Source organism: Protopterus annectens, chromosome 2.part0, assembly GCF_019279795.1.
Source record: "Protopterus annectens isolate FY-2018-M chromosome 2.part0, PAN1.0, whole genome shotgun sequence".
NCBI lineage: Eukaryota > Metazoa > Chordata > Ceratodontiformes > Protopteridae > Protopterus > Protopterus annectens.
Genome location: NC_056728.1, coordinates 705,755,042 through 705,773,148, shown reverse-complemented (window position 1 = coordinate 705,773,148; position 18,107 = coordinate 705,755,042). Strand labels below are relative to the sequence as shown.

Genomic DNA, 18,107 nt, shown 5'->3' with positions numbered 1-18,107 from the left:
AACAGCAACTCCCTTTCAAACCCAGAGCTCATTCTACAAGGGCAATCGCTGCCTCTTCAGCCCATACCGCTCGTTTGCCTTTAGATACCATTTGTGCAGCGGCAACTTGGGCAAAACCACATACTTTTATCGCCCACTATAAACTAGACAAAAGCTCCAGGGACAGGGTGACGTTTGGTTCCACTGTACTCAGGAATGTTCTCTCTTGAGCCACCCAAGAAAAAGGAGCTAGGGACGCTACCCGTGTGTAAGAACAAACGGCGAGATTGAACAATTTCACATTAAGAAGTTATGTTCTTACCAGAACGTTCCATGTGAATTGTTCATCTCGCCTTTGATCTTACATTCCCCCCCTCCATCCCCCGTCCTGCGGTCTGGGAGAATGGTTTCAATTGAATTCCTTTTCAGCCTTTTCTAGATATGGTTAGCATATTATTGTACATTAGTAATGGCATCTTTTCTCCTCTATTTGACAGTAGGGTTCCAGACACTGTGTAGTATCTGTTTATAAGTGTTCTAGACACAGTTCTAAAAGGGATTCTTCTGGTATAGCAAACTAGATCTGAGGGTTAGCACCTGAGGATCATGGGATATTACTGTGCCTCGAGCTTTCTCGAAGATGCGGAGCTAGTGATGCAGCCGACTCTGAGCCGGGGATCGGCTCCGAACCCGTGTGTAAGAACAAAGTTGAGATGAACAATTCACATGGAACGTTATGGTAAGAACATAACTTCTTATTAACACCGGTTAACTTAACACTGGAGTAATTGCGAGTCAGTGGAAGATAGAAAATAACAATTTACAGTTGTCTGCAAACTTAGATAACCATAGACCAGGAGTGTTGGCCTGAAGGTCTAAGGGACAGAGGTCAAGTAGGAGAGGTCCTAGAACTGAACCCTCTGGTACAACACTGTTAGCTTTTTAGGTTTCAGAAGTTGCACCTGAGGCTCTAAACACAGGCTCTAGCCACAAGGGTTCTGTCAGACAACCACTTAAGTTCCAACCACACAACATAAAGATTTATGTCAAGATTTACATGTATGTAAATCATGCCTGCCTGAGAAATAATGTCAGAGACCATGGCCAAGTCCAGATATGCTGTGTGTACTATGTAACTGCTATACTCTTCCTTGGTGACATTTTATAAAAAAGTAATAAGGTCAATGAGTAAGACCTTCCTTTGTACATGTTGTTGAAACAGAATTGAAGTATCTCGCTTGCAGGATTTTTTTTATAGTAGCTATTACCTCTGCTACAAGAGTTTTAGAGGTTCAAGTCTTGGGCACAAAACTTCTCTTCCTGGTCTTCTTTAAAGGTAGAAAGTTGTTGCAAACCAATTCTGCCTAAGGTAACCTCTCAGACAAAACTTAATCAACATGTTAATTTGTCTGAATTATTCCCAAACTTCTGTAACTGGGTGAATGCCTAGCTATCAAAGATTGTATGTTGTAAGAACAATTTTATCGGAATAGATACCAAACTGTAGCTCTTTCTTTAGTATTTTTTTTTTCCAAAGTTACAAAGGTTGCTTTATGTAAAATGGATTGCTGATTGTATGGAAATCTGCTATGAAAAATACAGCAAGAGAAGTGACTTCCTCTCAGACATGTTTTTTTATAGAAATTAATCATAAAGTAATGTTTTACAGCTGTTAATAGGGTTTCACTGAATACATTTCATATTATTATATATTGCACGTGATTTCTAGATCAGTCTTTTTTTTCTGTAATATATTTTAATTGATTTTCAGCCAAATTGTCAAACAGCCAGGTTTATATATTGAAACATTAGATAATTATATATCATACAAAGAATTACAAGAAAATACAAAAGATATTACAGTAAGTGGCTTGTGTAACTTGACAATACTGGAGTTATATAAAAGAAATACAACTAAAACAATTATATACACTATTTACATCAATGAAGAAAAATGAAGAATGCATCGATAAACATTAGTTATCAACCTCACTTCTACTATATACAATGACATAAATTCCCATTTTAAAATAGTCCTATGTACGCATATCTGTATGTGACTATTCTGCAGGGTGAAGTAGTCCATAAATGTTTTATCTCTAGATCTATATTCTGTAAGGTTAATCCTTTAATATATAATCAAGAAGTAGATTCCAGTCGTCAGTCTTTTTTGAAACAACAATGAATAGGGGTAGGTTTCTAAGTGGCTACTCGGAGAGATAAGCTTGAGATTCTATCCTGCTGGTTGACAACGATGGATCTCATCATACTAAATTTATGTACTTACCATAATGATAGATCTGGGTGGACAGTTGTATCCTCATCAATGTACCCACCTTTCTTCCAATGATAGATATAGTCTGGTGGGTTAGTTATGACCTTCTTGCAGCACATTATGGAAAAGGGGAGAGAAGAAGTAACCCGTGAAAGTTTTCAGCTCTGAGCTAGTCCTAGATGACAAGAATGGACCTTTCTCATCCAGCTCTGTTGTTGCAGTAAGAACATGTTTCATTTTCTTGTCTGCTGACTGATCTGATAATGCAAGAAAATGGTCAAATTGGAAAAGAAATGATTCCACTAGCAACAACTTCCTCAACAGCCTGCTATACCAGGAGTATCTAGTCTTAAGAAGACAAACTTGAAAATCAACAAACTCAGCGAAGTCCCTGTATCTCAGGCGGTGACAGGCTTCTCCACAGTTAGTCCCAAACTTTTCTGAAAGGAAATAAAGCAATTAACAGGTCAAATCATTAACTTCCCTACTATCTCATTTGCTTCCTCTTCTAGTACTTCCTTCATCCTTCATCAAAGCTGAAGACTACAAATCCTTTCTTATCTCCTCCATCACAGAAATGACTGTTTATCTGCTTCTAACATCTCCTACGCATTGCCAGATAATCACCTATCCCCTCAGTTATGTTCACTATCCATTTGTGCTGCTACCGTCTACTTCATGGAAATTACTCTAATGGAAGCTAAACAAACTCCTAAAAAATCTAAGTCTCTTCTCTCTTGCCATTAGCAGTCTGCATTCTACTTTCAACAAGCCACTGACAAAACAATTGCTACACCACTTACATATATTTTCAACGTTTGTGTTACTTACATCTGCAGTAGCACCACAAGCCTTCAAGAATGCATACATACATTGCTCCTGTTCCCAAATTTACCTCTCCTGAACCATTCAGAGATTTTCGTTGTATATCAACTCTCTATCTACTGGTAAAAATATTTGAAAAAATAATTTCTAAACAAGTCTTCAAAATATGAATAACTATGGTCTCCTTACATATAAATAACATGGCTTTAGACATAAATTTAGTACTTCAGCTATCCTGATCACAGCAACTGATAAAATCTACATGAATATGAATGAGGGAGTCATTACAGACAGTCTCTTCATTGGTATGACAAGTGCTTTGAAGTGGTAAATCACAACTTAAAAAAAAAACTCAGTAAACTCCGTTTTGGTGGCAACAACACCATAAAGTAGTTCCAAAGCTACCTTGAAAATCCAACTTTCCTCCATGGAAAATGTTCTACAAGAGTCTTGCACGACTTTAAAGATACTACAAATGACTTAAAATTGCTAGATGTATTACATACACAGACAGCATTCTTCTTTTACAGGACAGTAAATGCTCTTCACAAAATAAGTAAAAATGTCTTCTGTGAGCTGGGGCAAAGATTAAAATCTAAAAGCCTTCTCATCAATCCCCAGAATAATAATGTTATGCTTTTTGCCTCTAACAAAAGATGTCTTACTCTGTCTAATATTACCATTGAAGACCATCATAACAACACTAACTCACAAGTCTCAAAATATAATACCTTGTCCTCACTCTGGATTCAAACCCATCTTTTGCAAAATTGTTGATACTATATCTAAAGTCCTTCCTCAGCTAAAATGTTGCTATAAAATCTCTCACCTGCTTACCTCAACAGCCTCATACACCCTTATCAAAAATGTTTTCCTTTTCAAACTGGAACATGATCTCCAACTTCTTGCCTTCAGTTCACTGTATAACACCAAAACATTACAAATAGCAGAAAGTACAATTTGTAGAGTTGATGTGCTTGCACACTTCCAAGCAACCACTGTAATCTACTAAAAGAAATTAAATTGGCTACTGATCACAGTAAGATCAGCTTTCTCTTCAGGTAGTCTATTCTTCAATATTTTAAATGAAGGCTGTTGGATACCAGTAAGAAGAAAGGTGCCTATAAGACAGAAAAATCTGCTCCTTAAGAAATACCCAAGAAATCAGTTTTACTCTAATTAAACCTCATTTAAAGCTGTTCCTGAGGAATGCGCATTTTCCAGACTGGATCCTGCTCTTTGGAATAAACTTCCACCTGAAATGTAATCTGAGACTAATCTCTAGCACTCTCCAAGCACCTTCACAGTGAGGCAGAATGCAAGGTCGTAGGGGCAGTGGGTAAGTAACATACCAAGCCATTTGGTTCTACTCTCCAGAGTCCGCCTACTACTTTAGAACAAGGTTCGTGGGTAAGTACTAGGCCATTTTAAACCTAATCAGTTTCCCTTTTTGTGCTCAAATTACCCTATCTCATTTGGTTAGAGATTCCTCTTACCTATCCCATGGTCGATAATTATATATTACCCGTAATGAGAATAACTGGAGTCATACCATAGATAATTTGAGGGGAAACCACATATGGGAAAAAGCATTTAGGAGCTACCTTTGTCCATTAGTAGCACAGGGGGCACTCCTGGAGTAAAATTTCTGTTTCACATCCATACACCCAAGTTGCTCTTGAATATGAAAAGGGATGAACTTTGTTTTATGTGGATGGGAAGTCTCTTCCAGAGTAGTGCTATCCTGTACCTGTCCCTCAAATTGTTTTGCTGATGTTGCAAAAGGGGTTTAGATCCCTAGACCACGTAATTATGATGCCATTTGACTTGCTGATATGCAGTAAATCCATCAGTATTGGGTCAGAGGATGCCTTGCATGCAAGATACAGCTCACTTCTTAGCAGTCTGTAGGATACTGAGTATAGTAATAGGGTTTTGAGTCGGTTCATGTAGGTCATGCTGTTCAGGCCTTGTATCCTTTTAGTATATCTCTGTGGCAAAAGGGGCATTATATTCAATGATTGGTATCACTTTTGTGCTTTCTGCTCATAATTTACTAATTGCAATATGTACATAGTTCTTAGCAATGTATTAGAGACATGTTCAGTGATACATGACTTTTGTATTTACTTCTAGTTATAGGTTCATAGGCTGTCTGCCCTGGTGTGCCATTTTAAGCCTAGCCAATTTCCTTTTTGTGCTCAAAATAACCTACACCATTTGGTTATAGATTGGCCTTGCCCGTCCTGTGGTCAATAAGTATATGTTACTCCTACTGAGAATAATTGGGATCCTACCATAGGTAATTTGAGGGGACCTATGCATGGGATTAACCATTTAGGACCTGCCTCTGTCCACCTGTAGTGCAGAGGACAGTTACTGGGTAAATTTTCTGTTTCCCATTCATAGATCTAAGTTGTGCTTAAAAATGGATGAGGACAAACGTTGTTTTTTGTGGATGGGAAGTCTGTTCCACAGCAGTGGTATCCTCTCCAAAATATACCTGTCCTTCCAAACCATTCTGTTGATGTTGCAAAAGAGGTTTAGATCCCTAGACTAAAGTATTTTTAATGCCATATGACTTGTTGATCTGCATTAAATCCATCTGTAATAGATGGGAGGATGCCTTTTATGCCAGACACAGGTCACCCATTAGCAGTCTGTAGGATACCAAGTATAGTGACAGAGCTCTGAGTTGGTCCAAGTAGGATATGTTGTTTAGGCCTTGTATCCTTTTAGTATGGTAGGTCTGTGGGTATTCCAGTTGATGCATGTGTTTGGACAGATACATGCCAAAGGGAGAATTATCTTCAGTGACTGGCTTAATGAGGGCTGAGTAAGGGGGAACAGTGACATCTCTAGGTCTTGACACAATCCTTTTGTTTATAAGTTATGCAGTATAGAGGGACTTTTTTGCAATAATACACACATGTTGGTCAAAAGTTATGTCACTGTCCACACAAATTCCCAAATAACTGTGCCAACTCTTACAGCATATTGTCAATGTGGTTGTTCCTTATGGTAGATGATGTACCAAAAGAGAGACAATAATGCATGTTTTGGTATTTAGTTTCAGATCTTGATTTTGACACCATGGTTATTTATTTGAGATGAACCTTCTCAGGATGGATGGCCAAGTCATTTGGGGATTCTATGACTGCTCTTAGCTTGCAGACATCTGCAAACTTAGTCAGCCAGAGCCCTTTGGTGTTGGCTAGGGTTGCCACCCCTCCATTTTTTCCAGACTGTCCGGAAATTAAACTGATTCTCCTGTAGTCTGGAAAACACTGTACAAACTCCAGTGTTCTGTTTCAAAAAAGGAAACAAGAGTATCGGAGTTTGTAAATTGGCTGATTTATTATGCTTTTTACAGAAAAGCATAGTAAATCAGCTGAAAACAGGCATCAGGAACGGAAAAGGAGGGTGTTCCCCACCAGGTGATGTAATCTTGACATCACGAAATGGGCAGGAGAGGGGTGGGGTGATGCAAGGGGTGTAGCTTTATTCCGGTTTTAGCCACAACGGAAGGTGGCAACCATAGTGTTGGCTTTTACTTCAGGAAAGTAGGTGCCAAACAGGAGAGGTCTCAGCAGAGAAGCCTGGGGTCTGCAGATGTGAATGGTCCCTTTGTGGAGAAAACTTCCCCTATTTTGGTTATCTACATCCTATCTGTGAGACAGTTGGCAATCCAGCATGTGACATGGGGTTTATTCCCAGTTTATCTAGCTTTTTTACTATGCATGAGTTGGGGAATTGTATCAGAAAAGCTTTGGCCAGGTTAAGGTACGCAGTGTCTACTATTTTGCCTTCATCCATTGCTTTGGTGACCTTTTAAAAAAAAATGCACCAGATTGAGTCAGCCTAATATGCACTTGATGAATCCAAACTGAGATGAGTGCAGCATTTAGAGGTTCCCTACGAACTGATTGGTTAGTTCCATGATAATTCTTTCCATGGCTTTGCATGTGAGGCTGGTCAGACCTGTGGGTCTGTAATTGCGTGTGTCTGTAGAAGATCCATCCTTATGCAGGGATAATGACTGTAGCTGTTCTCCATTTTGTTATATCTATCTACATGTTTACCCAACCCAAAAACTTCAACATACTACTGTAAATATATGGTTCACAACACTCGCACCAAAATATCTTCTCTGCTGTCACAAGAATGTATATCATTTTTGCACTCGTATGAATGCATGTAATTTTTCCTTTGCATTACTAATGTGCATATGCTAATGTGTGACTGTATTTTACCTTTCTTTTGTACCTCTGAACAAATGTGCCTGGACCGTTTATTTATTTTAAGTTCTGGTTGTACAGTCTTCTGCTTGTTTTACTTCAAATGTATGTAGTATTTACTTTTGCTTGAACAGTATACATAAGTAATTGTATGTATACAGTTTTCTTCTACATAATTATTTTTGCACACTGTTTCTGTTTTGACTGTGTACCCAAGTAATGGCTGAAAAGGGTTATTGCACCAGCCCATGTACCCAGTCATCAAATAGTAAAATAAATAAGTTCTCTTCACAGAAGTCATCAGATTATTTCATTTTTACACCTTTTAATGTGTTGTCTCTCTTTTAATTACAGAGGGGATTTCGGTTTCGCTATGTATGTGAAGGACCATCGCATGGTGGACTTCCTGGTGCTTTCAGTGAGAAGAATAAGAAGTCATTCCCTCAAGTTAGGGTAAATTCATTGACAGTTCTGTTTATCACTGCAGTGCTTCTGGCAAAAACGATCAAACTTATTTGTACTACTGACGTCTCATAATTGCTGTCACGATTTAACATTAGTTCTTAATGCCTTGGTTTTATGGATCATGTTATTGTTTTAGTGAAATGTACTGAATGAAAAGCTGAAAGCATTTCTTCATCTGCGTTTCACAGAATTGCATTGCTGCTTTCCTGAACTGTTCATCGGCTGCAGTAATGTGAATGATAAAGCAATTGTGATCTTGGAGTATGTGGACAAAGAAGGAAAAGAAATAAGGAAATCTTGCAAAAAAGATATGTTGCAAAAATGAAAAAAAAAAAGCATCTAATGTTTATTTATGAATTCTTTTTAATGGTACTGCAGACAGTGTTTAAGCAGCTGGAAAGTGCTGTTTTCCATTGTTTTACAGTATAATTTGCTACTTTTGTCTATGAATGCTCTTCTGCATATTTAGAATACATTATGGAAGTGAGTTGTGAACTGTATCTTTGTTCTCCTGAATCCAGCCAGTGTTGGTAGCTAAAGCTTTTTTAAGTATATTGTTGGTGGTGCTGCGGTAGCATTGTCACCTCACAGTAAGACGCTGTCTGGTTTGATTCTCAGCTAGAGCGTCTTCTGCATGGAGACATGCGTGAATGGGCATACCTTCGTTGAAGGTTGTGCGTCAGGGCTGGTAACTTGACATGTAAAAATCAACTACCAATCATTAGCGGATCGGAGTTCCGCTGTGGCAACCCCTAACCGGGAAAAGCCGAAAGGCACAAACAAATTGTTTCTGGATTACAACTACTAGAGTAAATTTATATTCTGTGGACAAAGAGAAATTTTCATTGTTGCACTTAAGTTCATTTTGTGTGTTACTTTGTTGGAGGCAATAACATTCACTAAATTAGTATCACTTCAGTTCAGAAGTACTTGGTAGCCTGTCATGTGCAGTGGAAGGCTAACTTTTTTTTGACTGGGAGGTCAGTAGTAGCTGCTGTTATAACACAGTAGTCGTTAACTTTTGCACATTTGATTACAAGATTCAAGTTTGCTTTTCAGCATGTGTATCCTGCATAGATATTCAGCCTTTGTTTTTTGTATATTAACTCTATAATACCTGCAGAATTTGAATGTGAGTTGTTGCATTTATTGTGTGCATTTCTCAGTTATGGAATTTAGACTGAAAGTAGTGATGTTTTGCATTTAAATGTGGGGCATCAGAAAAAAACTATGATCGGCTACAAGGGTGGGTTGCACCCAGTTATAAGGAAGAATGATAGACTTGGAGCCAGAAAACAGGAATCACTGAGCATAAGTAGCTTGCAGCTTAGAGAACTACATTGGTGTTGGCATGTTTTGTAAACGTAAACCATCAAATCTAGCTGCCGTTTGCAACAGTAGCTAAGCTTTTACTGCTGAGTTAATTTTAATACATAATATGAAACCTGAAATACTTGCTTCTCCCAGCCAGCTGGACAAGCATTAGCCTCCGCATTACATCATAGCAGTATACAGATTGTTGGTGAAATTGATCATTGAAGAAGGGGAAGTCGTTTGAAGCCTCTTAGTGTGTCAACACACTGTACCAGACAGTGTTTTGAGCCTTCTTTAGTGAGTCAGAAGGGCTTGAGAAATGGGATTACCAAGCACAGCCACAGATATTCTGAACTTGGTCCCAGTTTTCTTGACATCTAAAATGCTTCATTATGTGAATAAAACCATGTTATAATTAACAAGATATGCAAGCACAAATTATAACACACTAATATTTATGTCTTCTAATAGTGAAAAAATATATTAATCTTAAGTAAATTTTACTCTTTCTTTAGTACCTGATAATATCTTTGCTTGTACTCTGTACATGCCGCCAGACATTTATTTACATTTTGTAGCACATAAATTTGCCAGAGTTTACTGTAATAAAAAGAAAAAGAAATATAATCTCCGAAAGAACTGATAAATCCAGCCCAAAATAATGAACACTAACAAAGTGATCATCATGCACAAAAAGCACATCACCAGTACTAAAATGCATGACAACATCCGGCCCCGAAACCACACTCAAGAACAATATAATATGTTGTTGTTGTTGTATCTTTCGGCTTTTTCCCCAGTTAGGGGTCGCCACAGCGGAACTCGGGTCCGCTAATGATTGGCAGTTTATTTTTACGTGCGACTTGCCAGCCCTGACGCACAACCTTCAACGAAGGTACGCCCATTCATGCATGTCTCCACGTAGAAGACGCTGTAGCTGAGAATCGAACCGGACAGTGTCTTACTGTGAGGAGACAATGCTACCGCACCACCACATATATAATATAATATAATATAATATAATATAATATAATATAATATAATAAATCCATAAGACATAATAAACCACAAAATACTGACGTATAGGTTCATAAGTTCAGAGGTGTTTACTAGGCTAACAACCACAATTGCTTTTTAAGCCTAGCCATGCATCCCAAATCTCTGACAAGATGTTCTTCGTGTTTCACTGTTGCAGTCATTACAATTGGGTTATCCTGCTGGCAGGCTACCCTCAGTCAGCCTGAATTCCAAAGTCTAGGTCCAGCGTTGGTTGCTGTCGCCTCTTCCCTGACGTCAGTGCGCCAGGGGTATAAAAGATGCAGCCGACACCATTTGCTTAAGTCTTTCTTGCTGCGCGTTGCCTGAAGCAAAAGCAGCTCGCAAGTGCCGGTCGGCCGACTCCTGAGTTTTTCAAATTTGAATTTCAGATCCGAAGTCTTCATTAAAGCTAAGTACCCTGTTGGGGAAACTTTTTTCTTGCTCCAGACCAATGTCAGAAAAAGTTAATAATTGTATTTCTTGTGGGAAGCAAATACCTCATAAGGATTTTCATTCTTACTGTATTCCTTGCCTAGGCCCTAACCATAACTTTGCTAGTTGTCGGTTTTGTGCTAGATTAAACCAACGCACTATTAAGCATCGGTACGATTTTGCATTCCATTACTTTGGCGGAAGATTTAATTATATAATGCCGTCGGAACAGCCGACTATCGGGGTTTATAAAAAGCGCAAATAAAAAGAAAAGGACAGGTATCTGAGATCCAAAACCAACAACAAGGCTTCTGCTAGGCCTGTTGCTGGTTCGCCGATTCTCAGTGAGGGGCTTTCGCAGCCCCTGACGCCCGCTACCTCAGAGCCACAGGCCGCTTCCGACTCCCATGTGGAGCCGACAAGGCTGCTGGAAACTCAAGGTATTGGACACTCGGAAACTATTCCCTCAGATGGGTCCGGAACAGCTGAGCAGGCATCAGCTTCTGAGGGTGTTTTCAGGTCTACACAGTTATATGTGAAACCTACTTCAGCTTCAAAGACAAAGACTAAAGCAGCTCTAAAGACAAAGAAACAAGTACAGCATTCTCCTGGACAGGCCTCCATGCCTAAAAAACAGATGCTTAAAATGGCCGAAGACCTAATTACTTTGATCAGGGGTTTCCATCCCCCTCCTGATAAGAGGCTTAGGCAAGAGTTAGAATGCAAATCTTTAGACCAGGTTTCTATTTCCTCTGATTCCTCCTCTGAACAGGAATATTCTCTTCCTCCCTATGGGGATTCTGATGCTGAAGAATCTATCCCTTCAGCCTCTCCTCCCGAGGATTATTCTTTTGGGGAGACACTGCATACTATGAGGGAGCATTTCCACTGGGAGAGCCAAGATTACTCAGAATCCAAGAAAAGGCTCAGAGACTTCCTTTTATTGCCTCAGCACAGACCCCTTGCTATCCCACCTGTTTTTAGACATTGTAGATGATGTATCTTCAGAGTCCAGTCTGTCTCCAGACTCTTTACCACCAGCTCCTGTTAAGCCAGACAGATACTATAGGGTTCCTGATTCACATAAGTTTCTTTATAAAAACCCTGCTGCTGACCCAGAAACAATCTCTCAGGGTCCCAAAGGGGTCAAGGCTTCTACTGTAAAAAAACCCTATCCCCTCTGATAGGGATTCTAGGGTCCTAGACAGATGGGGTAAAAAGATTTATACTTCTGCTACCTTGGCTGTAAGAGCCTTAAATTGCTAATTTCATATGCTTAAATATCAGCAATATCTTGTGTCATTGCTTAAACAGAAAATGTCAACAAATTCAGAATGTGCAGGCAACAAAGAAATGCAGGATTTATTGCATGCAGCTGAGCAAGTTGGAAAGCATACTTTGCAATGTGGTTTTGATTCTGTAGAGGCCTCCTGCAGGGCCGCTGTTATAGGTTCTGTCATTAGGAGGCATGCTTGGTTAAAAGAACAGAATCTGCCTGATCATGTTGAAGCAAAACTATTAGATGCTCCATTACAGCATGATACTTTGTTTGGTGTTAAAGCTGAAGAGGTGTTGAAGAAAATGGAGGACAAAGCTAAATCTATGCAGACAGTCAAGGGTTTCTTGCAGGTACAGCCTCCCAGATTTAGCAGGAACTGGCCTACAAAGAATTGGTCCTTTCCAGTGTCCGATAGGCCACAAAGAGGCAGATCACAGCCCCAAGGCTCATACAGGCCTAAACAATGGGGTGCTTCTACCTCCAAGAGCAGAGAGGAAAAATCACAGCCATACAGGAAACAGTCTCAATGACTTTCCCCTTCCAGCACCAAGCACTTATCTTTTGGCAGCCCCTTTGGGGGGAACACTAGCTCTTTTTTCACAAAATTGGCCCATGATCATCCAGGACAAATGGGTTCTAAATATAGTATCACAAGGTTACAAGTTCCACTTTCACACCCTGCCAAGGCCAAACGGTATGCCAGACCTGCGACGCAATCAATGGGCAGAGGCACAAAAACAAGTTTCATCCCTCATGGACATGAGGGCCATTTAATAAGTACCAGAGCAAGAGCAGGGACAAGGATTCTATTCAAGACTGTTCTTGGTACCCAGAAAGGACAATGCCTGGAGACCAATACTGGACCTATCTATTCTAAACACATATCTGGATATTCCAAAATTCAAAATGTTGACTCTGCAGCAGCTTCTGCCCATGTTGGACAAGAAGGCTTGGCTTGTGACTTTAGATCTAAAAAAGGCATACCTGCATGTCCCAATCAGACAAACATGCAGAAGATACCTCAGATTCGAAGCTGGCTCAATGCACTACCAATTCTCTGCACTGTCCTTTGGCTTATCTACTGCGCCCAGGGTTTCACAAAGTGCCTGGCACCAGTAATTGCATACTGCAGACAAAGAGGAATACAAATATATCCTTACTTTAGACGACTGCCTAATTCAAGCAGAGAACAAGGGCATTCTACTACAGCATCTGGCGTTTGTAAAGAGATTGCTACCATGCCTAGGGTACACAGTCAAAGAACAGAAATCAAAACTAGTACCCTCTCAAGAGATAATATTCCTGGGTGCAAGCTTAAATACAACTGCCCAGATGGCTTATCTCACGCCAGACAAACAAAGGCAACTGACTACTTATTTCAAACTGTTGGCAACAAAGGCCCAGTTATCTGCAAGAAACATTCTGCAGGCTTTGGGCTTCATGGCATCCTGCATCCTACTAATTCCATATGCAAGACTGCATATGAGGAAACTTCAGTGGTACCTAAAAAGTGTTTGGACTCAGCATTGCCACAGCCTGGAAACAATAGTTACTCTCATTCCCTGCCTGCAACAGGAGTTTCGATGGTGGGCGACTCTATCCCCAGCCGCACAGACATTAACAATGGATGCATCGGATTATGCCTGGGGAGCCCACATGGCAGGAAGATATATTCAAGGCACATGGTCCGCAAACCAAATCCATCTACATATCAACCAAAAAGAGATGCTAGCTGTTCAAAATGCCCTGACAGCCTTCAAGGACCTACTTTATCTGGGACAACTACTGATAAAGACAGACAATACCACGGTCATGTGGTATATAAACAAGCAGGGAGGCACTCATTCTTACCCCCTTTGCAGACTAGCCATGACTTTGTGGGACACAGAATTGACTTGCCAAGTACATCTGCAGACACAATTCCTGCCAGGAAAGATAAATACTGTGGCAGATGAACTAAGCAGAAACCTCATGGATCCCCACAAATGGAAATTGGATCCACAAGTCTTCAGCATGGTAACAAGGAAATGGGGATGCCCGGACATAGATCTATTTGCCTCACCTCACAACTGCCAACTGAAGAGATTCTGCACAAGGACTTATCAAAGACAAGCATGGAAAGTAGATGCCCTATCTTTCAGCTAAAAAAACGTAACAGTATATGCCTTTCCTCCTCTGCCTCTCCTCTCCAAGGTACTCCTAAAGGTCAGACAGGAGGAGCCAAAAATGATACTGATTGCCCCAGACTGGCCACGCCAGTACTGGTATCCACTCCTAAGGAACTTGTCTCAATGCCCAGCCTGGACCTTACCTCAAGTGCCTCATCTACTGTCCCAGCAGAACAATCAGATCCTGCACAGCCAACTCAAGACCTTAAATCTGGCAGTATGGCGGATAATGTAGTCATAAAAACACACATCTCACTAAAGCGGTGATGGATGTCATTTTGGAGGCCAGGATGCCTAGTACTAGAAAATCCTATGCTGGAAAATGGAAGTGATTCTATGCTTGGAACCAGGCACAAGGAATTGACACAGCTGTACCAAATATTCCTCAGAGTTTGCAATACTTGAATGAGATGCTGGATAAAGGCCTATCCTTTTCATCTATAAAAATTCATGCCTCTGCCCTTTTGGCTCAATACAATACAGAGCCACCAATCTTTTCTCATCCTTTATTAAGGCAGTACCTCAGAGGGGCCAAAAATTTAAGGCCTCCAAAGAGATCACCAATACCTGCATGGGACCTCAATTATGTCTTGGAAAAACTCACCCTGCCTCCTTTTGAGCCAGCCGCTACAGCTGATATAAAGTTTTTATCTTGGAAAACAGCTCTGCTCCAAACAATAACTTCTGCAAGATGAGTCTCAGAGCTACAGGCACTCATGGCTGTGGAACCCTTTATCATTTTTTTATCCAGACAGGGTTTCTCTGAGGACAAACCTGACATTTATGCCTAAGGTAGTCTCCATTGTGGCCCTTAACCAAACTATTCATCTGCCTACCTTTTATCCAAACCCACAGAATAAGGGAGAGAGAATTCTGCATTCTTTGGACATACATAGATAGCTACGCTTCTATTTGAACAGAACCAAAGCTTCCAGAAAGAAAGAGTAATTACTAGTGGCATATGCTGCAGGATCACAAGGAAAGGCTATCTCAAAGCAGACTATTTCAAAGTGGATAGGCCACTGCATTTGTTTCTGCTATTCACAACATGGCAAGCCAGTACCTAAGGGCTTTAGGCCACATTCAACCAGAGCAGCAGCCACTTCAGCAGCCTTCCTCAGGGGAGTACCAACCAAAGACCTTTTAGAGGCTGCCACTTGGAGTTCAGTGCACACCTTCACAAAGCACTATCACTTACCACTCTACTCTAAATCCAGGGCAGGCTTTGCCACGGCAGTTCTGCAGGGCCTAATAGCCTCTCCTAATGCTATTTAGCTCCAGCCTCCCAACCTTAGCTTTGGGATTCAACTCAACTGTAATGACTGCAACAGTGAAACACGAAGAACATAGTACAGTTGTGTACACTTACCCATAAATGTAGATGTTCGAGTGTATTCACTGTTGCAGTCCAGGTTACCCACCCGCCATCCCCTATTTCTTTGCTGGAAGTTATCTGTACTTCTCTATTCTATGCAACCTATGTGGTGTATTTGCTTGTAGATGAAGGCAAAATATATACTTTGGAGCATGCATGTTTTATTGACATATTTTTAGCCTACCCTTTTGGGGGGCTTCTGACATTTGGGTCAAGAAAAACTGAAGCAGATGGTGTCGGCTGCATCTTTTATACCCCTGGCGCACTGACGTCAGGGAAGAGGCGACAGCAACCAATGCCGGACCTAGACTTTGGAATTCAGGCCGACTGAGGGTACCCTGCCAGCAAGATAACCCAATTGTAATGACTGCAACAGTGAATACACTCAAACATCTACATTTATGGTAAGTGTACACAACTGTACTTTCTGCTACCTTTGATAAGTGTACGCATGGGCCTGGGAGATGAACCATTTACAGGTTACCTGTGTCCATTAAAGACATAGGTGCCAAACCAGGGATGAATTTCCAGTTTTCCATCCAGTTGTCCAAATTGCACTTGAATTGGGTTAGGGAGGAACTCTGCTTCATATGGATGGGGAGCCTGTTCCAAAGATGGGGTAGTCTCTGGGATACATACCTATCTCTCTAGCAGGTCCTTTTTATATCACAGGTAAGGTTTAAGTCTTTAGAACGGGTAATTCTGGTGATGTTTGTTTTGTGGATATGTAGGAGGTCCATCAGAGTGGGGTATGACAATACCCCGTATGCCAGGCATAGATCTCCCCTCAAAAGCCTGTAAGAGAATACAGGGATAGAGCCTTGAGGCAGTCTGCATAGGACATATTACTTACACCCTGTATTCTTTTAGTGAGGAACCTCTATGGACATTCCAGTTGTTGGATATGCCTGATTAGATACATACCAAAGGGGGCATTGTATTCAATGATAGGTCTGATGAATGTCGCATACAGTGGAACAATGACTTCCTTGGACTTGGATGCCATCCCTTTGTTTATAAGTTGTGCAACATAGAGTGATCTCCTCACCATTGTAGACACGTGATGATCAAAGGCTAGATTACTAGCCATGTATGTCCCTAAGTCTCTGACTACTGGGCCAACTTTAAGGGGTGTGTTGTCAATATGATAGTTACCAGGGATAGATGACTTCCCAAAGGATACTATTATGCATTTCTTGGCATTTAGTTTTAATCCGTAGCTTTTACACCAGTTGTTTGACTGTGTCAACTCTTCCTGTAAAACATTTGTGTCAATGTGAGATTCAATGACATCTCCTAATTTGCAATAATCTGCATATCTAGTCAGCCGGAGAGCACTGACATTGGCCTTGATTTCTGAGAAGTAAATGCCAAAAAGGAGTGGTCCAAGGACTGATCCCTGAGGGACTCCACTTGGTGACTGGCCGTTTTCTAGAGGTGGACTCCCCAATTCTAACTTCCTGGGTCCTGTCTGTGAGCCAGTTGCCTGTCCACTGGGTGACATACGGGTTTGTACCTAACCTCTTGAGTTTGTCAAGAATGCCTCAGTGGGGTATTGTGTCAAATGCCTTGGCCAGGTCAAGGTAGGCAGTGTGAATGGTTTTGCCCTCATCCATTGTTTTGGTGACATTCTCAAAGAAGTCCACCAGGTTGAGTAGGCATGATCTGCCCTTGACAGATTCAGACTGGGTTGGGTCCAGTATCTGGAGGTTCATAGGTGTATACTAGGCTAATGGCCCTGGAGCCTTTACAAGCCTACCCCATAGAAGTGCCCTGGCATCATGCCGTCTGATGTTAGTTCCCAGTGCCTCTATCAAGTAGAGCCACTGAAGTGATCCCTGGGTTGAACTTTATATTACCCATCCACTCATCAAGATTTCTCTTGAAGTGGGACAGCAAGGTGCTCTGCTTTACATGTATGAGACTTCTGTTCCAGAGCATGGGCAGTCTCTGGGTGAGGAACCTGTCCCTCCGTCATGTTCTGTTGATTGTGGTAATGAGGTTGAGGTCTCTGGAGTGTGTGGTATGGAGGGACTGGGATTTCTTTAGATGTAGCATTTCTAACAGAGCTGGATCAGACATGGCTTTGCAAGTCAAGCAGAGATCACCTCTAAGTAGATGATATGAGACGGAAAATAGCTGGAGTCTTTTGAGTCTGTCCATGTAGCACATGTGTTTAATTCCTAGGATCCTCTCCGTGAGGTACTTCTATGTCCTCTCCAGTTGTTGCAGGTGTCTAGTGAGGCACATGCCAAATGGGGCATTATACTCGATGATTGGTCTAATGAGGGAAGAGTAGAGAGAGACGATGACCTCTTTCTTCCTGGATGCAAAACCCTTGGTAATGAGATGTGCTACATAGAAGGACTTTCTGACCACAGTGGCAATGTGGTAGTCAAAGGAGAGGTTGCTCTCAACCTGTGTCCCCAGATCTCTTATAACGTCTTCAGTGGGCTCCCATCAATGTGGTAGTTAGTGGGAACTGAGTTTTTACCAAAGGGGATGATGAAGCATTTTTGGTGTTAAGCTTAAGGCCATGGTTTTGACACCAATTATTGGTCTCAGTGAGGTCTTTCTGTAGGATGTCTGAATCACTTGGGGAGTTAATAATGGCTCCCAGCTTGCAGTCATCTGCAAATGTGATCAGCCAGAGTCCCTTTGTGTTGGCCTGGACTTCTGAGAAAATGGCGAACAGGAGAGGACCCAGGACCGACCACTG

General features: G+C 41.1%; 1 protein-coding gene across 1 annotated transcript in view; it reads left to right on the top strand.

The window, feature by feature from the left end:
• The first annotated feature begins 7,243 nt into the window (after positions 1 to 7,243).
• Positions 7,244 to 18,107, top strand: part of NFKB1 (nuclear factor kappa B subunit 1) — a 772,892-nt gene continuing 762,028 nt past the window's right edge. The window contains exons 1-2 of the mRNA XM_044060344.1: positions 7,244 to 7,264; positions 7,672 to 7,770. Of these exons, the coding sequence (XP_043916279.1) occupies positions 7,244 to 7,264; positions 7,672 to 7,770 (120 nt within the window). The remainder of the gene's footprint in view (positions 7,265 to 7,671; positions 7,771 to 18,107) is intronic.